At 45.2% G+C, this 24905-nt stretch overlaps 1 protein-coding gene across 1 annotated transcript; it reads right to left on the bottom strand.

Annotated features, from left to right (window-relative positions):
- Positions 1-5307: 5307 nt before the first annotated feature.
- Positions 5308-23890, bottom strand: LOC140479343 (immunoglobulin kappa light chain-like). Its single transcript, XM_072573253.1, has 4 exons — positions 23488-23890; positions 22926-22958; positions 13278-13396; positions 5308-5577 (listed from the first exon to the last, which is right to left on the bottom strand). The coding sequence occupies exons 1-4, from the start codon at positions 23888-23890 to the stop codon at positions 5308-5310; spliced, it is 825 nt and encodes a 274-aa protein (XP_072429354.1).
- Positions 23891-24905: the final 1015 nt, after the last annotated feature.

Raw genomic sequence — 24905 nt, 5'->3', positions numbered from 1 at the left:
CTTCAGCTGATTTATTGAAAATCACAAGCTTTAAGGCGCTGATCTTTAAACGGTGGAACTGGCCACACGATCATACGAATTAGCGACAAAAATGAAGGAGATTCATCCTCTTGAGCCTGCTCCCCATGGCTGACCTGATTATTCCACATTCTTGCCTCGCTGATAGATTTTTGATAAGCAATGGCTATCTACTTCTTCACTACAAACATTCAGAGGTTTGATTTCTATGTTTGAAGAAGAGTTCCAAAGACCTATGAACATATGCAAGAAAAAAAAAACTCTGCTTATCTTGGTCTTAAATGAGGGAACTTGTTTTAGTTTTATATTCTCCCTGAAAAGGAAGCATTCTTTTCACATCCACACTGTATTCTATTTTCATGTTGATATGGCATCTGCTTTAATCAGCTGCTCTCCCATGAGAACAACTGCCTATCCTGCCACCTTCCATGACTGATGCACATAAACATCCAGGTCCTACTGCCCCTACACCCACCCATACTTGTACCCTTTAGTTTGTTTTGTCTTTCCACGTTTTCCTTCCAAAATGAATCAGTGACGTATCTTTCCATTAAATTCTATCTGCGACCATCTGCTGATTCCATTAACTTACCTATATCTTTTTTTGAAGTTCGACACGATCTTCTTCATGAGCCATAATACATCCAAGTTTCATACCATCAGCAAATTTTAAAACTATGCCTTGTACACGCAGGTTGACATGGATTTAAATATTTTAAATAGTTTTTAAAATAAACAATTTAATAAACTATTGTAAATCAAGCCGCAAATTTATTGCCCATCTCTAGTTCCTCGGACTGAGTTCTGAGCCAGATCATGGGGCTGTTAAGTTTGAATCGCGTCACTGTGGGACTGGAGTCACAGACCGGGTGGTGACTGGGTTCCCTTGTCCAAACTACATTCATGAACATGACATTGAGCTTCATGGGTTTTGTTCAGATCCCAGCGCCTTCCTTCCCAGATATTACATGGCTCACCACTGCCCTCTCCAGGACAATTAGGGTAGAGCCACTTTTGTGCCCGCCCATCCCAAGGGAAATCAAAATAAATGATACATTTCAAATGATCAAACTGGTGAGGCTTGAATTCATCTCTTTGAAAGACTGGAGCCTAGCCTAGAAATAGAGCCATGACATGGGTGAACCTGGTTTGTCAGACTGAAAGGTGGAGTGTCCTTTGGATTGACACTGGGATCAGGCACAAAATGGATGACACTCAAAGAGCGAACAAACGGCTATCAAAGCGGGTCACCAAACTGCAAAGAGCAGCAATTTATCTGGGAGAACTCAACAGGTAACAGTGGGTGTAAGAGCATTAGGCAGGCTAGTGTCAGATATTGTTGAACACACCAGAAACACAGTCACACAGAAAGGGAAGCTATTGGAATAGACCAGGGAAACGGGAATGACTGAATTTCTCCACTGAAAGCTGGAAGGGGTTTTCTCAGTTGTAACTCCTCTGAGAATGATGGCTGGAGGTGGCAATGTGAGCCGTGGACCCCCAAAGACCATTAAAGTCCACCCAGACAGCAGGGAAATGGAGTTTGGTGACACCCAGAAAGAAGAATAGGGTGGAGTGGAGGAGGCGGCAGCCAGCGGAGAGACACAGCAGCTGATCCTAGCTCTAGCTGGGCAGATGGAAGAAATGGAGGAGGAGGAGGTAATCAAGCAGGCAGAGGAGTGGATACTTGTTAAAAACAGGAAGAGGAAATCTTGCCAAGCCCCCAAAGCCTCCCAGCAAAAGGGGAAAAGACAGCTGCACGAGGGAGGGACGGCCAGCTCTTCGGAGGGGGAAGATGGAAAGATGGACGCAAAGAAGGCCATCACCACCAGAAGAAGAGACAGAGAGCCGTCGGTAAAGAGGAGGGCAATTCCTCCCAACCAGGAAACAACAGACCCCCCGAAGTCCACCCTCCACCCAGTGAGAACCAGAGGGTACCCACTGCCCCACAACTACAGGCAACCGAGAGCTGTGATCCTCTGACAGTCCCAGTGTCAGACACAGAACTGGACAGTGAGGACCCTTGCCTTGGCTCAGTGACATCAGAGCGGGTAAATGACCCCAGTGAGGAGCTGGATAGCTACCTCAGCCCAGCGAAGGTCCAGCAGTTCGTGCTTACCATGGGGATGTAGACAAGCTACTCCAGAGACAGGACAATCAAATGGACAATGGTAACCCCATAAACTGGGGTATCCCACTCTTTAGGTGGGTTCCGCTGAAGCCACAGCCAAATACCAGGAGACTGGATAGTTAATAAAGGTAACTGTTAATAGGATAACTGTGAATTCGATTAATTCAATTTGTTCTTTGTAATGTTAAGACATGCAATGTATATAACTATGAACAATATGGAAAAATTGTACAAGTACCAGAGGTTTATTTACATGAATAAAGTATATTTTAAAATAAAAAAACTCCGCTGAGAATGATAAAGGTTGAAGGCCCGTTTATATTATAAATAACACTGCAGCGCTCAAGAAAGGATGCCGAGTGAAATATCTCCTTTAAATTGGAAACAATATCAGAAATAAAGGTCATTGTGATTTTGGATGAATATTGAGAGTGAGGCGATGGTGGGTAGAGTGACCATGGCAGCTGTCCTGAAGAATGGTTAGGTCAGGGCTAGAATGGTGCACAGTTAGTGGCAGTTAAAAATCACAGAAGCGCTTCACAGGAGGCTCCCAAGCACTGAGGATGTCACCTAGACAGGGGACGAAACGTCTGCAACACAAAGTCCCAGCTCAGCGACCCCCCCACCCACACACATATGGACACAGGGTCTTCTCCATTCATCGGGCACAGCTATTCAGGATGGGAACTATCCCTTCAGAGCACCACCATGGTGGATGGGGGGTTATGGAGTGAAAGGCACCCTCCCCACTCTGGGTTTGGACATATCCCATCTACACTCTGAGTTAAGCTCACTCTCAGCATCATTCTTCAATCTTTCTGAACTCCAACATACCTTTCTTCTTTTCCCCATTTATTGGGGATGATTTTCTCAGGGCCCTGCATTCCTGCTGAAAGTTCCCCGCTGGTCGTATTGCCCTCCTGCTTCCAGGACCCCATTGCCCTCTCTATTCTTCCCCTCGTCTTCCGGGCCTTGAGCGTGGAGGGTTACGCTTCATACACCCTTTCCCTGAGGCTTCAACTCGGGCCATTTCCAAAGCACGCACGAGACAGAGACTGAATCTTCTTCATCTTTATTCCTTTTTCCAGATTGACCATTGACAGAAAGCAGACTACAATTAACAGCCCAGACAGAGGAAGCTGCACAAATTCATAGCCACATTGGAGCTTGAGGAAAACATTTGTGTGGATTTTCTCAATAACCTGAGAATCCTGTCCCTTTAAACAATGACAAAACCTTAAGGTGGAACTAGCGGCTGAGCAGGAAGGAGATCTGGTTGACTGAGGCAGAGACTTCTGAGGTTCACATTGTTTTTGTACAACTGACAGTTTATGCTTGTTACTACAAGTCAGCACTGTCCCCAACAAGCAGTCTCCTTGACAGGGACAGAATAGGGTTAGATCCAGAGTAAAGCTCTTTCCATACTGTTCCCACCAAAGACACCCAGGACAGGGACAGGATAAGAAACAGAAAAAAGCTGTCTCCACACTGTCCTTGTCAAACACTCCCAGGACAGGGACAGCACTGGTTGGGAAGAGAGTGAAGCTCTCTCTACTCTGTCACAGTAACCTGCCTTTACCTCTGAACCTCAGAGTCTCCCAGAGCCCAGCCTCAAGAAGGAAGAGAGTTGAAATTCAGTTCTGACAATGATCTTTGTCCTGCCAGCTCAGCCCTGTTCTATTTAAAGTTGTGTCTCCTCTGTGGACTGTCTCAAACACTCTGCACACATTCTGATCTACTGATGTTCTTGCTGAGGGGAGAGGGGAGGGTCACGTGGGTGAGGGCACAGGAGAAGTGAGCGTTGGACTGGCAAAAGTACCATTTGGAATATTTTTATCCAATACCCACAAACCCGATGTTTTTACAATTCCTTTTTGATTGTGGACATTGAAGTCCCCCACCCAGAGTACATTCTGTACCCTCACCACCCTAAGAGCTTCCTCCAAGTGCTGTTCAACATGGAGGAGAGACTGACTCATCAGCTAAGGGAGGACAGTATGTGGTCATCAGCCAGAGGTTTCACAGAATCAGAGAATCATACAGTGTAGAAGACGTCCCTCATTCGATCATGTCTGTCCCACCAAGGCAAAACTAAATCTACTCTCCATCCACTTTCAAGAACTGGGCCCAAAGCATTGAATGTTCAAATATTTCAGGTGCTCATCCAGATATTTTTTAAAAGGTATATTTTTAAAATATTGACTAGGACCATGGGATCTGCTCTGCTCTTCTAATAGTTTCATTGCATCTTCTACTGCCCCCTGAGAGGGCAGACATCAGATCATCCCATCTGAAAGATGGTCCCTGAGCACTGAACCTCTGACAGTGTTGCACTCCCTCAGTATTGATACGCCAGCAGTGCAGCACTCCCTCAGCATGAACTATCTGACAGTTCAGCACTCCCACAATATTGACTTTCTGATAGTGCGGCATTCCCTCAGTACGAACCCTCTGACAGTGCAGCACTCCCTCAGTACTCATGCTCTGACAGTGCAGCAATCCCTCAGTAATGATACACCATTAGTGCAACATTCCCTCAGTACTGACCCTCCAATAGTGTGGCACTCCCTCAGCACTGTCCCTCTGACAGTGTGGCAGTCCCTCAGTACTGACCCTCTGACAGTATGGCACTCCTTCTGCATGATTATTTTGCTTCAGTGATAGAATCATGTAATGATGGAATCTGTACAATGTCGAAGCAGGCCATTCACCCCAGTGAGTTCACACCAATCCTCCGAAGAGCATCCCACCCAGATCCAAACCACGACATTATCCCTGTAACCCTGCATTTTGCAATGGCTCATCCACCCAGTCTGCTACATTGTGAGTCTGAGGGAAGAGTGCTTCCCACTGAGACCAGGCAGAGATAGTGCCTTAAGGAGAGAGATGATGAACAGGTAGTGGGGACGGTTGCAGTGGGGTCTGTTATCTTGAGGTGGGGTGTAGGACACATTGAAGCAGGCATTGGCAGGTGCTGAGCCCTTTCCCCAGAAGAGTTTGTAAGTCAATGTGTGAAAGTGGGAGGGGCACTAGAGTAACACCTTTGTTGCTGCTGAAACCCTTGCTGTCTGCTCAGTCACGTCTAAGAGACACACAGACACATCAGACACACAGGAGGGAGTTTTCTGTGGATGTTCTCCTGGGGCAGGCCTCATCAATCATGGAGCTATGGTCAGTAACAGTGTAAGCTGTGCGGCCCTGAAAGCCTGAGTCTGCAACTCAGCTCGGAAGGACCTCAGCTCATTCGTCAAACCTGGTTCTGTCCCTCTGCAGCCTAGCTGGTCTGCCTGGGCCTTTCCACCACACCCAGGTTTTTCCTTGTGAGACACCTCATTCTCCTGAGGGACAGCTGTACTCAGGCCCAGCACATGATCTTGTCCCACTGTCAGATCCTCTTCGAGAAACTCATGGCTCACCATCGCCCTCTCCTGGATAGTTAGGGAAGTGCAATAAACAGCAGACATATCAATGTCCTCCCCATCCCATGAGTCATCAACATAACTGATGAGCAATTCAAACAATCAAACTGGTGGAAGGTGGTTAAATCATTCCAGTGGTCAAATTTCACCTGGTAATTCCTGTATTAAGTTCAAGCTGAAGCTATCCTGGTCTCTGCTGAATTTAGACCAATTTTCATTGTTAACTTAATATATTTCCATCTTCATTCTTTCCCTCCAAACTGATCCTAATATGAATGTTGCAAAAAACAAAACATTTTGTTGAAGCTTTTGCCTTGCACGCATCAGGACAATTTAAAAGAAATGCCACAGCAAAGGGAAACAATATTTAAACTGATATGTTCATAGTGATAACACCTCAGCCTGTCAGCACTTTCCTCATATACAATATCAATGTCATGTTTTTCCCCTTTGATTGGTTCTTTTACAATTGTCCTGATGAGGGCAAAATGAAAAGCTTCCAAAAACCGGGCATTTTTCAGGCCAGTTCAATATTCTCAAATGAGTATTTGATCCTAATTTGCTTTTTTGCTTCAGACCTGATCAAATTCCAAGAAGTAATTCTGTCCCATTTTGAATGGAGGACCTAATTTACCAGCACCTACTAAATTCCAATCTCTGCATCAAAATATTTTTCCTGATACCCTTCCTGTACCTGCCTTTCTGTTTGCCGGCAATGACGGTAAATCTACATTTACTCTGTCAATTTCATTAAGATGTTTTGAATATCAGAATACTCTCCCTCCCCCCTCGAGATCCTGTTCTGGTGTTTCCTTGTAACCTACATCCCCTAACCCTGTCCCATTCTGCATTGCACCTCATAGAAGCCCATAATTGTACACCATATCCCAGATGTGACGCAACCATTCTTCATTACAGCTGTCCTGGCCACTCTCCCTCCATCTCCTCATTTTCAATATTCATTCCAAAATCCCATTGGCCTTTCCCATTTCATTGTTTCCGATTTTCTTTCCCAATTTCAAGCATTTATGTTGCTCAACGTTCTTTTTTGCCCACTGCAGTACATTGTTTACAATATGAACTACACTTCATCCTTTAACGTTCCGAGTCCTTACAACCAGGAAAGCTCTTAATGCAAAAATGAAATTAATCTCATTGCCCTGCTCTATCCCAACAGCTTTAGTGCATTTATGTTGCATTCAATGACATCTGACACTTGTCTGTCTTACCCTCTTACACCCACTAATGGCTTTCTCTTGAGTTCTTCCTGACAAATTGCTGTTTATTGCAGTTTGGTGACACACTTTGGTCGCCGTTTGTTCGTTCTTTGTGTCATTCATTTTGTGTCTGATCCATAGGGGACTCCACCTTGCAATTTGGAAAATGCAGGTTCACCCAAGTCATGGCCGAGGCTCCAGTCTTTCAAAGACATGGATTTAAGCTTCGCCAGTTTAATCATTTGAATTGTACGCCATTTATTTTGATTTATCCTGGGATGGAGAAAGTGAGGACTGCAGGTGCTTTAGATCAGAGCTGAAAATGCGTTGCTGGAAAAGCGCAGCAGGTCAGGCAGCATCCAAGGAACAGGAGAATCGACGTTTCGGGCATGAGCCCTTCTTCAGGAATGGCTCTGGGATGGGGCAAGCTTTGATTTTTCTGCTGTTTATTGTCCTTCCCTAATTGTCCTGGGGAGGGCGGTGGTGAGCATTGTCAGATCTCAAACATAGAACATAGACCATGACAGCGCAGTCCAGGCCCTTTAACCCTCGATGTTGCACTGTCCTATGGAACCAACCTGAAGCCCATCTATCCTACACTATTCCACTTTCGTCCATATGTTTATCCTGAGACCAATTCAATGCCCTTAATGTTGGCGAGTCTGCTACTGTTGCAGGCTGTGCCTTCCATGCCCCTCTTAGTCTCTGAGTAAAGAAACTACTTCTGACATCTCTCCTCTATCTATCACCCCTCAATTTAAACCTATGTACCCTCAGCATCTGAGGAAAAAGGCTCTCACTGTCCACCCTATCTAACCTTGTGATTATCTTAGTACGTCTCAATTAAGACAACTCTCAACCTTCTTCTCTCTAACAAAACCAGCCAGAAGTCCCTCATCCTTTCCTCATAAGGCCTTCCCTCCATGCCAGGCAACATCCTCGTATATTTCCTCTGAACGCCTAAGTTCCCACACGTTTTATTAATGCGGTGACCACAACTGTATGCAATACTCCAATAGTGGCCACACCAGAGTTTTGTACAGCTGCAGCATGACCTCATGACTCCTAAATCCAGTCTCTCTATCAATAAAAGCGAACCCACCATAAGCCTTCTGAACCACCCTATCAAACTGGGTGGTAACTTTCAAGGATCTGTGTACATGAATACCGAGATCTCTCTGCTCATTTCCACGACTAAGTATCTTACCATTACCACAGTGCTCTTTATTCCTATTGCTCCTTCTAAAATGAATTATTTCACACTTTTCAGCATTATCCCTGCATTTTTCACCTCTCAGCCCAGCTCTGCAGCTTATCCATGGCCCTGTGTAGGCTGTAATATCCTTCAGCACTATCCACAACTCCACAAACCTCAGTGTCATCTGCAAATTTACTGACCCTTCTTTCGATGCCCTCATTCAGGTCATTTATACAAATGGCAAACAGCAGTGGCCCCAAAAGAGATGCTTGCAGTACACCGCTAGTAACTGAACTCCAGGATGAACATTATCTATCAAAAACCACGGTCTGTCTTCTTTCAGCTAGCCAACTTCTGATCCAAACTGCTAAATTACCCTTAATCCCATGCCTCGGTATTTTGTGGAGAACCTTATCAAATGCCTTACTGAAGTGCCTATGCACCACATCAACCACTTTATCCTCATGCACCTGTTTGGTCACCTACTCAAAGAACTCAGTAAGGTTTGTGAGGCCCAATCTACCGTGTTCACTATCTGTAGTCAACTTATTCATTTCTAGATGATTATAAATCCTATCTCTTCTAATATTTTCCAACACTTTACCCACAACCGAAGTAAGGCTCACTGGTCTCTAATTACTAGGGTTGTCTCTACTCCCCTTCATGAACAAGGGGACTACATTTGCGATCTTCCAGTATTCTGGCACTGTTCCTGTCGACAATGATGACATAAAGATCAACGCCAAAGCCTCGGCAATCTCCTCCCTCGCTTTCCAGAGAATCCTTGGATAAATGCTATCCGGCTCAGAGGACTTGAATATTTTCACGCTTTCCAGAATTGCGAACTCCTCCTCCATAAGAGGGAAATCAGGATGGCAAAAAGGGAACATGGGATAGCTTTGCTTAATTGGGCTAAGGCGAATCCAAAGCGTTTTTATAAATGCATTAAGGATAAAAGAGTAATAATTAACAGAATAGGGCCTCTCAAAGATCAGCAAGGCAGCCTATGTGTGGAACTGCTGGAGATGGGGCAGATACTAAACAAGTACTTTGTATCAGTGTTTACTGTGGAGAAAGACACAGCAGATATAGAATTTGGGGAAATAGATGGTGACATCTTGAAAAGTGTCCAAATTACAGATGAGGAAGTGCAGTATGTCTTAAAATGCATAAAAATAAATAAATCACTGGGACCTGATCAGGTGCACCCCAGAACTCTGTGGGAAGCTAGGGAAGTGATTACTGGGCCACTTGCTGAAATATTTATATCATCGATAGTCACAGGTGAGGTGCTGGAAGTCTGGAGTTTAGCTAATGTGGTAAGGAAAAATCAGGAACCGGTGAGCCTGACATAATTGGTGGGCAAATGGTTGGAGGGAGTCCAGAGGGACAGGATTTACATGGCCTTGGAAAGACAAGGACTGATTCAGGATTGTCAACCTGGGTTTGTACCTGGGAAATCATGACTCACTAACCTGATTGAGTTTTTTGAAGAAGTCATAAAGACGATTGATGATGTCAGAGCAGTGGACGTGATCTGTATGGACTTCAGTGAGGCATTCAACAAGTTTCCTTGTGCTGGATTGGTTTGCAAGGTTAGATCACATGGAAAAACAGAGAGAACTAGCTATTTGCGTATAGAAATAGCTTTAAGGTAGAAGACAGAGAGTGATGGAGGAGGGTTGCTTTTCAGACTGGAGGCCTGTGATCAGTGGTGTGCCACAAGGATCAGTGTACGGTCCACTGCTTTCTGTCATTGACATAATGATTTAGATGTGAACATAGGAGGTACAGTTAGTAAGTTTGCAGATGACACAAAACTGGAGATGTAGTGGACAGTGAGGAAGGTTACCGCAGAGCACAATGGACCGATGAGTGGCAGATGGAGTTTAATTTAGATAAATGCGAGGTGCTGTATTTTGGAAAGTCAAATCAGGCCAGGATTGAGATGCTTAATCATGGAATTACTATAGTATGGAAACAGGCTATTTGGACCAACAAGTCCACACCGACCCTCTGAAGAGTCACCCATCCATATCCATTCCCCTATCCTGGTCCTCTACACTTAATCCTGACTAATGAACCGAACGTATTTATGCCTGAACATTTGACAATTCAGCATGTCTAATTTCCCAAACTGCACATCTTTGGACTATGGGAGGTAACCCACGCAGACGCATGGAGAATGTACAAATTCCGCACGGACAGTCACCCGAGGCTGGAACTGAACCAGGGCTCTGGCACTGTGAGACAGCAGTGTTAATCACTGAGGCACTGAGCCACCGTGCCTTAATGGTAAGGTACTGGGGAGTGTTGCTGAACAAAAAGACTTTGGAGTGCAGGTTCTTATTTCCTTGAAATTAGAGTCACAGGTTGAAAAGATAGTGAATAAGGCATTTAGTATGCTTTCCATTATCAGTCAGAATTGAATACAAGTGTTGGGAGGTCAGGTTGTGGATGCACAGGACATTGGTTTGGCCATATTTAGAATGTTGTGTGTAAATCTGGTCTTCCTTCTATCGGAAAGAAGTTGTGAATCTTGAAAGGGGTCAGAAAAGATTGACAAGAATGTGACCAGTGTTGCTTTTTTTTTAAGTGATGGGGTGAGGCTGAACAGGCTGGGGATGTTTTCCCTGGAATGTCGGAGGCTGAGGGGTGACCTTATAGAGGTTTATAAAACCATGAGCGCCACGGATAGGGTAAAAAGACAAGGTGTTTTCCCTGGTGTGGGGGAGTCCAGAACTAGAGGCATAGGTTTAGGGTGAGAGGGGAAAGATTTGAAAGGGACTTATGGGGCAAATTTTTCAAACAGAGGGTGGTGCATGTATGGAATGAGCTGCCAGAGGAAGTGGTGCAGGTTGGTACAGTTACAACATTTAAAGGACATTTGGATAGGTGTATGAATAGGAAGGGTTTGGAGGGATATGGGCCGAGTGCTGGCAAATGGGTCTCGATTAGTTTCATACATCTGGTCGATATGGGCGAGTTGGACCGAAGGGTCTGTTCCCGTGCTGTCCATCTCTATGATTCTGAGACTCTATGAAATGCAGGAAAGCTGAAACACAAATCCACAGACATTAACCGGGTAACAGTAACACCCACACTCAGAGACACACAGCGACAGACAGTACTGGGTAGCAGTAAAACCCACACTCAGGGACACACATCTGCAGACAGTACTGGGTAGCAGTCACACCCACACTCAGGGACACACACCTACAGACAGTACTGGGTAGCAGTCACACCCACACTCAGAGACACACACCTACAAACATTACTGGGTAGCAGTCACACCCACACTCAGAGACACACACCTACAGACAGTACTGGGTAGCAGTCACACCCACACTCAGAGACGCACACCTACAGACAGTACTGGGTAGCAGTCACACCCACACTCAGGGACACACATCTGCAGACAGTACTGGGTAGCAGTCACACCCACACTCAGGGACACACACCTACAGACAGTACTGGGTAGCAGTCGCACCCACACTCAGAGACACACACCTACAGACAGTACTGGGTAGCAGTCACACCCACACTCAGAGACACACACCTACAAACATTACTGGGTAGCCGTCACACCCACACTCAGAGACACACACCTACAGACAGTACTGGGTAGCAGTCACACCCACACTCAGAGACGCACACCTACAGACAGTACTGGGTAGCAGTCACACCCACACTCAGGGACACACATCTGCAGACAGTACTGGGTAGCAGTCACACCCACACTCAGAGACACACACCTGCAGACAGTACTGGGTAGCAGTCACACCCACACTCATAGACGCACACCTACAGACAGTACTGGGGAGCAGTCACACCCACACTCAGGGACACACACCGACAGACAGTACTGAGTAGCAGTCACACCCACACTCAGGGACACACGCCTACAGACAGTACTGGGTAGCAGGCACACCCACACTCAGGGACACACACCTGCAGACAGTACTGGGTAGCAGTCACACCCACACTCAGAGACACACACCTACAAACAGTACTGGGTAGCAGTCACACCCACACTCAGGGACACACACCGACAGACAATCATGTATGATGGAAGATTCTGACTGATCCTCTTTCTGAGCTAAGTTGTCACTCAGTTCAGCTTTGAGCTGTCACTGTGAGGAACAGGCTAGGGTGGGAGAAATGAATGTAATGACTGAACCCTCCAGTGTCTGTGATTGGCCTCAGCTCATTTGAAATGTGACTCAGCAGCAGCAAAGTGGGCAAAGTGCGATCCCACCAGCTGGGTCTGGACAACAGAGTGAAGAGGGAATGCGTCAGATTGGAATGATTGGGTCCCAGCAGATTTTAGTTTCTGTTCTATTTAGAATCTTGTGAACTTGACAGATTCCAGATCGAAGGGATCTCTTGAAAATGATTGAAGATTGGCTCAAATCCAGTCTTTAGCTGATGTGTAATTGATTGACCATCCAAGCAGCCAACCATGACAACCATTTGCTAAAGCGTAGCCAATCAACTGAGGCTGGAGCAGTTTATATACAAAGCACTCAGAGACAGAGACTGTATCTTCTTCATCTTTATTCCCTTTTCCAGATTGACATTGACAGAAAACAGACTGCAATTAACAGCCCAGACAGAGGAAGCTGCACAAATTCACAGCCACAATGGAGCTTGAGGAAAACACTTCTGGAGATTTTCTCAAAAAAAAGAGAATCCTGTCATTTTAAGCAGTGAAGGAACCTTAAATTGGAACTGGCGGCTGAGCAGGAAGGAGATCTGGTTTACTGCAGCAGAGACTTCTGAGGTTCACATTGATTTTGTGGAGCTGACAGTCTTCAGTATCGAGGAGTTTTACTTGACATCACAAGTCAATGCTGTCCCCAACAAACACTCCCAGAACAGGAGTAGTCCGGGATTAGATACAAATTAAATCTCCTTTACACTGTCCCAATGACCTGCCTTAACCGCGGAAACTTAGAAGTGTCTCTGAGCCAGTTCCAAGAAGGAAGAGAATTGAAATTCAGTGCTGACAATGATCTTTGCCCTGCCAGCTCAGCCCAGTTCTGTTTAAAGTTGTGTCTCCTCTGTGGACTGTCTCCAATACTCTACACACATTCTGATCTCCTGATGCTCTTGCTGAGGGGAGAGGGGAGGGTCACGTGGGTGAGGGCACAGGAGAAGCGAGCGTTGGACTCCCAGTCAGACCCAGAGAGGGTCAGCAGGCTGCTGACACTGTAGGTGCTGTCCGAAGCTCGCAGGTAGTTGCTGGTCTGAACCCCGTCCGAAATGACTGCACCGTCCTTCTTCCACTGCACCTCCAGCTCATCGGGATAGAGGTGATTGGCAAGGCACACCAGGGTGGCAGTGCCCTTGGCATCTATCTGCTCCGGGGAAGGGGGCAGCAGGGTCAGCTTTGGCTGAGAGTTGTCACGGCCTGAAAGACAAGAGACAGAATTTTAATCTCTGCCATTCAAAGGGATTTCAACTCTCTGGACATGAACTGGCAAAACAATCCATTTTGAACATTTGTATCCAACCCCTATCAAACCCCATAAAAGAACAGGCATTGTTCAAATTGCTTCTTGGGATGTGGGTGTCACTGGCCATTATTGTCCATCCCTAATTGCCCCTGAGAAGGTGATGGTGAAAAGAGAATGGACAGTGTTAGACCATCGTTTAAGGAATGAATGTGAGCAGCTGGAAGGGCTCTCAATGGGGGAGCATTTCAGTGACAGTGATCAGAACTCAGTGGGATTTAGAGGAGGGATGGAAATGGAGAACCATGGGGCAAGTGTAAAAGTTTTCATTTGGGAACAAACCATTTTACTAAACTGGGCAGTGACTTGGTAAAACTTTGCTGAAAGACAAAATGCTGGGTGAAATTAACCAGGACCTGAGGAAAGCAAAGAGCTGACAGGATGAAATATGTGCAAATGAAGTCAGGGAAATCCCAGTGATGTTTATAATCACAGAAAGAACAAGAAGAGAATGAAGGAATGTATGAGGCCCATTCGAGAGCAGGAAGGGAACTTGTGCGGAAGTGGAAGATGGAGCAATGGTTCCTCAAGAAAACTTTCCATCTATTTTAACAAAAGAGAGGGACAAAGCAGAAACTGTAGTTCAGGAGGAAGCCTGTGCAATATTGGAACGGCATCTTTCACATCTGAAAGACTCCCCGTTCATCCAAAGAAAAGAAAGATTCATGCTGTCCCCAAGACATTTGCAGACAGTGTGAGACTTGTTTGAAATGTGGTTACTGTTGTCATTTAGGAAATGCGGAAGCCAGATTATGCACAGCAAGATCTCACAGGCAACAATGAACCAAGGAACATTTTGAGTGATGTTTGTTCAGGGATAAATATCAGTCTGAATATGATTCAAAGCGAAAATAACTGGCTTAGTTGGATGGAAAATGAGAAAATGGATGGCAAAGGAGAATGTCAGATTACTGGCTAGTGATGGGATTGATTGTTACCAGAAAATAAAAGGAAAGGATCGAATATTGTGGATGTCATATTATACGAAGGAAACATAAAAGTGCAGGGAAGCTCAACAAAAGAACAAACGTAAAAGCTTTGTCTTTTAACACACGAACCATTAGGAATAAAGTAGACAAAGTGGTACCACACAATCCAAGGTAAATAAGGAAGATAGGGGCTCATGAGAATTTATGAAAGCATCCAGACCATGTAATAGGATGGAGAGTATGGAAAGGATCAGGAATTGAACTTGATGCCGAGCAGGGTGGAATGGTGGATCAGTGGTTAGCACTGCTGTCTCACAGCTCCTGAGACACAGACTCAATTCCAACTGACTGTCTGTGTGGAGTTTACACATTCTCCCCGTGTCTACTTGGGTTTCCTTCCATTGTCACAAAGATGTGTCGGTTAGCAGGATTATCTATGGAAATTGTAGGGTTGATGGGATACTTTTTGGAGGGTCAGACTGGGCTGAATGGTCTGTATCAACACTGTAGAGTTTCTGTGATTTCTGACAGAGATACCTTTGAGAAGGAGGCAGTCAGTGCATGACTGAGGGTGTTGTACTTCGATGCATCGAGTATATGAAACAAGGCAAATGACTCTGTAGTGCAGGGACATGGCTGCAAGGGGATCAGGGCTGGGAACTGAATATCCAAGGATGCACATCTTATTGAAAGGAAATGCCAGGGGATAGAGGGTCAAGTGTGAAGGAGGAACTGAAGATAATCCCTATAAGTTGGGATGTGGTATTGTGGAGACTGACGGTATCAAAATTTGTAATTCCCCAGGGTCTGATGCTCTGCAACTCAGAGTCCTTAAGAAAGTGGGTGTATAAATTGTAGACATATTAGTGAACATTTTCCAGCATTCTGAAGACTCTGACAGAGTTCCAATGGACTGGCCAGTATCCAATATAACTCCACTTTTTAATAAAAGGAGGGAGAGTGAAAATGAGGAATTATACATGAGGAAAACACTGGAGCCAGTTATTAAAGATACAATAACCGAGCATTTGGAAAGCAGTGACAGGATCGGTCCAAGTCAGCATGGATTTACTCAAGGGAAATCAGGCCTGACACATCTTCTGGAAGGTTTTGAGGATGTGATCAGTTGAGAGTGGTCAAGACTGAATCAGTGGACAACAAACACAAAAAATGATGAAAAAGTTCAGCAGGTCTGGCAGCATCTGTGGAGAGAAACTGAAGTTAGCTTTTCGGATTGAATAGTCCTCCCTTAGGACCCAGTGGATGTTGTGTTCTGGACTTTCAAAAAGCTTTTGACCATGTTCCATACAAGAGATTAGTGAGTTACATAAAACCTCATGGTATTGGAGGTAATGTATTTACATGAAGAGAGAACTCGTTGGCAGATAGAAAGCAGAGAGTTGGAATAAATGGGTCCTTCTCAGAGTGGCAGGCAGTGATGAGTGGGTTACCGCAGGGTTCAGTGCGGCGACCCCAGCTGTTCACAATATACATAAATGATTTGGACAAAGGAATTGAATGCAATCCCTACAAACTTGCAGATGACACTCAGCTGGGTGGCAATGTGTGCTGTGAGGAGGCTGCTAAGAGGCTGCAGGGTGACTTGGACAGGCTTGCTGAGTGGATAAATACTTCTAAAATGCAATATAATTTGGGTAAATGTGAGATTATCCACTTTGGTGGTAAAACAGGAAGTCAGATTATTAGTGAATGGTGGAAGTTTAGGAAAAGGTGAGGTGCAATGAGAGCTGGGTGTCATGGTGCAACAGTCACTGAAAGGGGGCATGCAGGTGCAGCAGGCAGTGAGGAAAGCTAATGGCATGTTGGCCTTCACAGTGAGAGGATATGTGTATTGGAGTAAGGATGTCTTGCAGATTTATACAGGGCTTTGGTGAGGCCTCACCCAAGTATTGTGTGCAGTTTTGGTCTCCTAGTCTAAGGAAGGACATTCTTGCTATTGAGGAAGTGCAGCCAAGGTTCACCAGACTGATTCCCGGGATGGCAGGACTAACATATGAGGAAAGACTGGATCAACTTGGCTTGTCCTCACTGGAATTTAGAAGAATGAGGGGGATCTCATAGAAACATGTAAAATCCTGATGGGATTTGACAGGCTTGATGCTGGAAGAATGTTCCCAATATTAGGGAAATCCAAAACTCAGGGTCAAAGATCACGAATAAGGGTTAAGTTATTCAGACGTTCTGAACCTGTGGAATTCTCTGCCACAGAAAACTGGTGGAGCCAGTTTGTTCGATATATTCAAATGGAATGTGGCACTTGCAGCTAAAAAGATCAAGGGATATGGGGGAGAGTGGGAATGGGATACTGAGATTGCATATTTAGTCATGGTCATATTGAACGGTGATACACGCTCTAAGGGCTAAATGGCCTATTCCTGCACCTATTTTCTATGTAGCTGTGTTTATAATGATCTGTAGATTGGCAGGTAGGGGTGTTGGGGATCGGGTTTACTCTATCAATTAGAATTGAAATTACATCGACAGAAAGAGGAAAGAGAAAGTTGGAATGCATAGAATTTGTGTGAGTCAACTTAAGAAACCACAAAGGAACAAAGAGCCTGATGGGAGTTATGTACAAACTTCCTCGCAGTAGTCGGGATGTGAATCAGAAAATAAATCAGGAGACAGAAAAGGCAAGTGAGAAAGGGATTATTACAATAATCAAGGGGACTGCAATATGCAGATGGACTGGGAAAGTCAGGTTGGGAATGGATCTCAAGGAAAGGAATTCATGGAATGTCTGCAAGAGGCTGTTTTTGGAACAGTTTGTGGTTGAGAACCTAGGAAACAGGTAATTCCGGATTCGGTGATGTATAATGAGACAGCCCTGATTGGGGAGCTGAAGGTGAATGAACCCTGAGGGGGCAGTGACCATAATGTGTTCGAATTCACCCTGCAGTTCAAGAGGGAGGAGCTGGAATTAGATGTAGTAAGAGGAGCTAATGAGAAGTTAGACAAAGGAGAGCCAATGGACATGATCTATTTGGATTTCCAGAAAGCCTTTCACCAGTTTCAGCACAGGAGGTTGCTAAATAACATAAGAGCCCATGGGGTTTGGAACCCGGTACTGACATGGATAGAGAGTGGGAATAAATTGATGTTTTGCACATGATCTCGTGCAGTTCAGCAGGGGCAGTGTTGGAACCTCAGTTCTTCATGTAACAATTAATTATATATTAACGATCTGGGAAAAGGAACTGAGGGCATTGTTGGTAAATTTGCTGATGACACAAAGATGAGGGGAGGGACAGGCAGAGTTGAGGAAGCAGGGAGGCTGCAGAAGGACTTGGAAAGGCTCAGAGAGTGGGCTAAAAAGTGGCTGATGGAATACAAAGTGGGAAAGTATGAGGTTATGCACTTTGATGGGAAGAATAGAGGCTTAAACTGCTTTCTAAATGGGGAAATTTGGGATTCTGAAACACAAAGGGACTTAGGAGTCCTCTTCAAGGATTCTCTGAAGGTTAACATGTAGCTTCAGTTGGCAACTCGGAAGACAAATGCAATGTTAGCATTCATTTCACCTGAGTTAGAATGTAAGATCAGGCATGTCCTGCTGAGGCTGTGTGAGACTCCGGTCAGAATACATTTGGAACATTGTGAACAGTTTTGGGACCTGTATCTAAGGAGGGATGTGCTTGTATTGGGGGAAATCCAGAGGAGGTTTATAAGAATGACCCTCGGGATGACAGACTGATCTGATGAGGAGCGGTTGAGGAATCTGGATGTGTACTTCATGGAGTTCAGAAGGACATGGGAGGATCACATTGAAACTTACAGTATACTAAGAGGCCTGGATAGAGTGGACGTGGAGAAGAATTTTCCACAAGGAAGAGAAAATCAGATCAGAAGGAACAGTCGCAGAGTTAAGGGATAACCCACTACGACTGTGATGAGGAATTTCTTCTGCCAGAGGGTGGTTAATCTGTGGAAATCATTGCTGTGGAGGCGAAATCATTGAGTGTATTTCAGACAGATATTGATAGGCTCTTGATTGGAAAGGCAATCAAACATAATGGAAGAATGGTTGTGAGAAAAACCTCAGCCATAACCAAATGGCACAGCAGACTTAATGAGGTGAATGGTCTAATTCTGCTGCAATATCATAAGGTCCTTTGGTCTTTTGAAGAGACTCTGCAAAACCCCAGAACCCTAAAAGCACTGGACTGTGAGCCCTGCTGTAGCTGTTTGTAATCAGAACTTTGCCAAGTGATAACCAAAGAGTGGAAAGAGTGTGCATCCAGTTCCATTTGGGAACTTCAGGGTGTTTCCCAGACTATGGAATACCATGAGCGTAGGAAGTGTGGTCAGTGACAGCAGTTGGAGCTCCGGGTTTCGGAGCTTGAGCAGCAGCTGGTGTCAGTGCGGAGAGTCTGTGAGGCTGAGAGCTCCGTGGAGAGCACGTTTCTAGATGTGGTCACTCTGCAGCTTCAGAGTATGCAGGGAGAGAGGGAATGAGGGAGCAGCAGACCATCCAAAAGGACAAAGCAGCTAGTACAGGAATCCCCTGACTGCATCCCACTCTCCAACCAGGAGTTTGGCATCCTGATGAGAATGATGGTTCATCTGGGGAGTGCAGCCAGAACCAAGTCCCTGGCACCACGGGCGGCCACAGCTGTACAGTGACTGCACAAGGAAGACTGGAAGAACGATAGTGAGAGGAGATTCGACAACGAGGGCAATCGATAGGTATTTGTGCAGCTGCAGATGGGAATCCAGGATGGTCTGTTGTCTCCCTGGTGACAGGGTCAACGTTGTCATTGAGCAGCTGCAGAGCACACTGAGGGGAGAGGGGGAACAGGCAGCAGTCGTGGTCCACATCGATCCCAGTGACAGAGGGAGAAAAGGGATGTGGTCCTGCAATCAGAGCTTTGGTAGGAAATTTGTAGCAGGAGCTCAAAAACAGAAATCTCTGGATTACTCCAAGTGCCCCACGTAAGTGAGAATTGGAACAGGAGGATAAGACAGGTGTATGTGAGGCTGGAAATATGGTCCATGAGGGAAGGCTTTAGATTCTTGGCATTTTGGGAATGACTCTCGGAGAGATGTGACCTCTATCGACCAAATAGGTTGCTCCCGAACACAGTTGGAACTGAGTTTCTTTTGGGATGATTGCTAGTGCTGTTGGAGAGGGTTTAAGCTGTCATGGAAGGGTTGTGGGAGCCAGGAGAGAATATCAAAGGGACACAGAATCCTGGAAGAGATAGATACACCAGAGTAAGGAATAATAACTTAATAGGCAGTTTCAGAGTGAGGGAGAGAATAATAATTTCTAAACCCTGCTGACTGTGCATGTATGGGACTGCACGGAGTGTGGCGAATAAGATTGGGGAGTTATAGACACTGATTGTCAAGCAGAAATCTGATGTTGTTGCTCTAACAGATGAGGCTCAAATAAGGACCGGACTGAGTGTTAAATATTCCTGGCTACAAGGTGTTCATGAAAGATAGGAAAGGGCGGAAAGAGTGAGAGATGTGGGATTGGTTAAGAAGATCGGTGCAGAGTTGGAGAAAGAGGCTGTCCCAGAGGGCTCAAGGACAGAAGAGATTTGGTTCAAGATAAGGAATAATAAAAGGTGCAATCAGATTGTTCAGTGCAGTCTGTAGTTCACCGACTAGTGGGAAGGATGCAGAGGGGAATCTGCAAGGAATTCACACTGGGATAGTAGTAGTGTGAAGGGCAAAGAGGGGCCAGAGTTATGCGAGTGTGTTCAGGTGAATTTTCTCCAGCGGTGTGTTCCCATTCCAATGAGAAACAAAGCTCTCCAAACCAGGATCTTGGGAATGAGGAGGCCCAAGTAGATCAAGTGTCAGTGAGAGGACATTTAGGGTAGGGAAGACTGATCATTGTATCACAAGGTTTAGGGTGACAGTGGAAAAGGACAAAGGACAATCCAGAGTAAAGTCATGATCATGGATCATATTCCATGGATAACCTCTAAATATCTCACACTTCAAATTTTTCAATTTTTTTTCAAACAGAATATGAATGAGTCACAAAACTAATGTTTTGCCTCAATATTTACCACTAATAAAGGCAGTGAAGTGAAGGAAGGAAATGAATGTTGCTGTCTTGAAAAGAGTCCTCGTTACAGAAGAAGAGGTGCAGTTACCAGTTCTTTACACTCATAAAGGTAGACAAATCCCCAGGACCTGATCAGGTCAATCCCTGTACTTTATGTGAAGCTTGGGAAGAGACAGTGACACCCTTTGCGGAGATTTTTGTATCATCAACAGCCACAGGTGATGTGCTGGAAGACTAGGGCGTGGTTAATGTTGTGCCATTATTTAAGAAGGTCTGCAAGGAATTATAGACTGGTGAGTCTGATGTCAGTGGTGAGTAAGTTGTTGGAGGGGATTTTGAAAGCCAGGATTTACATGCATTAGTAAAGACAAGGATTGTTTAAGGAGAGTCCACAAGGCTTTGTAAATGGGAAATTGAGTGTCACGTATTTGATTGAGCCTTTTGAAGACATGACCAAGAAGATAGCTGAGGGCAGAGTGGTAGATATTGCCTACATGGACTTTAGCAAGGCCTTTGACAGGTACTGCGTAGACAACCGGTTAGTAAGGTTAAATCAAATGGGATCCAGGGATAGCAAGCCAATTGATACAAAACTGGCTTAATGGTTGGAGACAGAGAGTGGTGGTAGAAGGTTATTGTTCAGACTGGAAGTCTGTGAACAACGGTGTGACAAAAGGATTGGTTCTGGGTTCATCATTGTTCATCATTTGAATGTTTGAATGAAAATATAGGAGGTATGGTTTGTGAGTTTGCAGATGACATCAAAATTGGTGGCATAGTGGGCTGTGACGAAGGCTATTTGAGAGCACATTTACATGAGGTATTGAGATAATAATGAGGTGTTGCATTTTTGTATAAAAACCAGGCCAGGGCTAAAACAGTTAATTATGGGGACATGGGGAGTTTTGTCAGGCAGGGAGGCACATAGTGCCTTGAAACTGGTATCACATGGAGACAGAGTGGTAAAGAAAGCATTTGGTACACTTGCCTTCGTTGGTCAGAGCATTGAGTACAGGAGTTGGGACATTATGTTACAGCTCTCGAAGATATTGATCAGGCCACATTTCTGGTCACCCTGCTATTGGCTAAATGTCATTAAACTGGAAAGAGTGAAAACAAGATGGATGGTTTAAGTTATAAAGAATGGCCGGTTAGGCCTGAGCTGTTTTCCTTGGAAGATCAGAGGCTACAGGGTGACATTTTAGAGGTTTATAAAATCATGCTGGGCATAGATAAGGTGAGTAGCCAAGGTCTTTTCCACGGGGTTGGGGAGTCCAAAACTAGAAGGCAGAGGTTTCAAATGAAAGGGGAGAGATTCAAAAGTGAGCTGAGGTGCATCTCTTTCACATAAAGGGTGGTGCATGTATTGAATGAGCTGCCAGAGGAAGTGATGACATTTGAACAGGTGCATGGATAGGAAAGATAGAGGAAGAAATGACCAAAATGCAGGCAAATGGGACTACGGGGAATAGGTAAGGTGAATAATGCATGCAGGATATGAATACTTTGAAGATGGGTCAAAAAAATTCCCATGGAATGTTCGGAGGTGTGGAACATGAGTTATGAAAATATATTGGAGAAGTTTGGATTGTCTTCCTTGGAGAAATGAAGGCTGAGAGGAAAGTTTTTTGAAGAATTCAACATCAGGTGGCGTCAAGACAGAGTAAATAGGGAGAACATGCTCCCAGTTCAGAAAGGATTGAGAGCAAGAGGCCACAGATTGAAAGTAATCAGTAAAAGAAGCAAAAGTGAGATGAAGAAAAACAGTTTCAGCCAGTGAGTTGTTAAGATGTGGAATGCATTGCCTGAGAGTGTGGTGGAGGCAGCTTCAATTGAAACATTCCAAAGGGAATGAGACTGTAATTTGAAAAGGAAAAATGTGCAGGGTGACAGGGAGAAGACAGGAGAATGACACTCAGTGAATTGTTCATTCAGAGACCCTGTCCAGACAGGATGGGCAGAATGGTCTCCTTGTGCACTGTAACAATTCTGTGATTGTGTGATTGAGCAGAGTTAAAGCTGGGGGAGGTGGGAGTTCGGTGTCTCACTGTGCTGCTGCTTCTGCTGCTGCTGCTTCTTCTGAGGTCAGTGAGATCAGAGACTGGGACAGGGAGCCAGAGCTCACATCAAACTCTGCCCGTGTCTGTCACACTGAGACTGACAGGAGGCTACTCACTGATTTCACTCCATGCTGCAGGAATGGGACCACAGGCTGCAAATGGACAGAGCTCCTCCACACGGTGAGTAAAACTGACTGACTTATATCTTGCTGTTTAAAGGGGCAATGGGACTAAAGAAATACAGCTGGACACCCTGTTAGACATAGTGCTCCTGAATCAACTATTTCATTCACTGCAGCTTCTCACTAACACCTTCAACAATTCAGCATTTGTGTTTTAGAAATTATGTTTCAGTATTGACAGGGTAAATAATGGAGGATAGAGATTTACTTACTTCGTCTGAGCTTGGTTCCTTTACCGAACGTAACCCACAGTGAGAGCTCCCAGTGCAGAGGCTGTACAAAAACCTCTGCTCTCTGCTTCCCTCCGTCACTCTCACCCTCTCCCTGTCTCTCTGTGTTGTTCACTCAGTCACTTTCACCTTCTCCCTGTCTCTCTCCGTCTCTCACTCACTCTCACCTTCTCTCTGTCTGTCTCTGTCTCCCATGCCTTCTTTCTCTGTTTTTCTCATTCCATTTTTCCCTCTCTCTCTCTATCATGCTCTCTATCTCTCTGGCTCTGCGTTGTGTCTAGCAGGGCTCAAGCAGTTTGTGAACATTTTTTTATTTGTTAAATCTTGCAGCTGTTCTTCCCATGTGACCATGGAGTGTAAGAGGGAAACTTGAGGCCTTCAGTGAACAGTGGACACCACAGGGACTGGAGTGTGTAGGGTATAGTGACAATCCCAATATGGTTTAATTTATTCAGTTTAATTTTAACATAACTGTGGGATGTGTCAGTACAGGAGGTGGGACTATGTGTATTGAGATTTTTGTATGACTCTGCATCACTGCGCCAAGGCCAGCTCTCACTCTGCTGACAGTAATAATCAGCGACATCCTCATTCTGAACATTGCTGATTGTCAGGGTGAAGTGTGTGCTGGACACTTCTGTCCCGGTGAATCTGTTGGAGACCCCTGTGAATCGTGTTGCTGCATTGTAGATCAGGAGAGAGGGTTTCTGTCCTTCCCGCTGCTGGTACCACTCAACATCACCACTGGCACTCTGACTGGATTTACAGGTGATAGTTGCAGTCTGGCCCAGTCCCACTGACAGCACCGGGGGAGACTGAGTCATGATGATGTCCCCACTGATACCTGAGGGGTCAGAGAGAAACACAGTGAAATCAGAACTGTCACAGAAAGAGCCGGTCAAATGAGAGGTTGTCGGGGACACTGAGCATTCCTCTGGTTTCAGCATTTTCCCTTCAATCACAATTCAGTGGAATTGGAGTGAAATGGAGAGCAGCAAAAGATCTAGGTGGAAGGAGAGAGATTTGTACCTGCGACACAGAATGCCAGGGGCCAGATCAGCTGGATGTGTGAAATCATGGTGTGTGCTCCTGTCCCTGTGCCTGGTTCCTGATAAACTCTCCCTTCACTGGGCTCTGCTTTATAAAGCTACAGCCTGTGAGAGTCTGACTGGGTGTTCCTCAGTATGTAAATGTCATCAGGCAGAGAGAGCCACGTCAGCCCCTCACACTTCCTCTTCTCTCTCTCTCTCTTTCTCTCTCTCTCTCTTTCTTCCTTCCCTCCTTCCTCTCTCCCTTTTCCCATATTCCGTTTCTCCGCTTTCGCTTGAATATATTCCTGTCATTCATTGACTTACTCCCTCTTTTTATATTTCCATTTCTGACTCTGTCTTCTCCCAATTATATAGCCACTTATATCCTTTGCTTTATCCAAGTATGATTGATACTCTGTTTCGCTCCCTTACCTTCTGTGTTGGTTGGTCTCTCTCCGTATGTCTCTCTCTTATCATTCATTCCTCTCCTTCACTTATATTTCTACCTATTTCCTCAATCATTCTCTCTTTATCCCCTCAATCTCTCATTGCCCCCGCTCTCTTTGTCTCCCTCTCTCTCTCTCTCTCTCCCTCCGGTCACTCTCTGACTGAGCTCTCCAGCAGGCGTTATTCCAGGACGTTGGAACAGTGAGTCCGGGGGAAGCAGCTAAATGCCTCACCCTCTCTCACTCAATCTCACAATGTACACACGCTCTTTCTCTCTCCTGTTCTCTGTTTTCTGTCTCTCTCTCTTTCTCAATCGGAAGCTCAATGCCATGAACAGCATTTAACAAGTCTGCACAGATCATCAATGATCTAACAATACCAATCCCAGCTTGGCATTGAGGGAGAGGATCAGCCATGATCGTATTTAATGACAGAGCAGACTCACAGGGCCAATCCCTAACCCTAACCCCAAGCCTTACCCTGA

The sequence above is a fragment of the Chiloscyllium punctatum genome, chromosome 7, assembly GCF_047496795.1.
Source record: "Chiloscyllium punctatum isolate Juve2018m chromosome 7, sChiPun1.3, whole genome shotgun sequence".
Lineage (NCBI taxonomy): Eukaryota > Metazoa > Chordata > Chondrichthyes > Orectolobiformes > Hemiscylliidae > Chiloscyllium > Chiloscyllium punctatum.
This window is presented reverse-complemented; position numbering and strand designations above follow the sequence as displayed.

Coding starts and splice junctions, on each gene's coding strand:
- LOC140479343 (XM_072573253.1), bottom strand. CDS start 23,890: ATGCTGAAACCAGAGGAATGCTCAGTGTCCCCGACAACCTCTCATTTG. Junction 22,959..23,487: donor GCAGAGTGAGAGCTGGCCTT/GGCGCAGTGATG, acceptor TCTCACTGTGGG/TTACGTTCGGTAAAGGAACC. Junction 13,397..22,925: donor AGGAACCAAGCTCAGACGAA/GTAAGTAAATCT, acceptor CTTGTCTTTCAG/GCCGTGACAACTCTCAGCCA.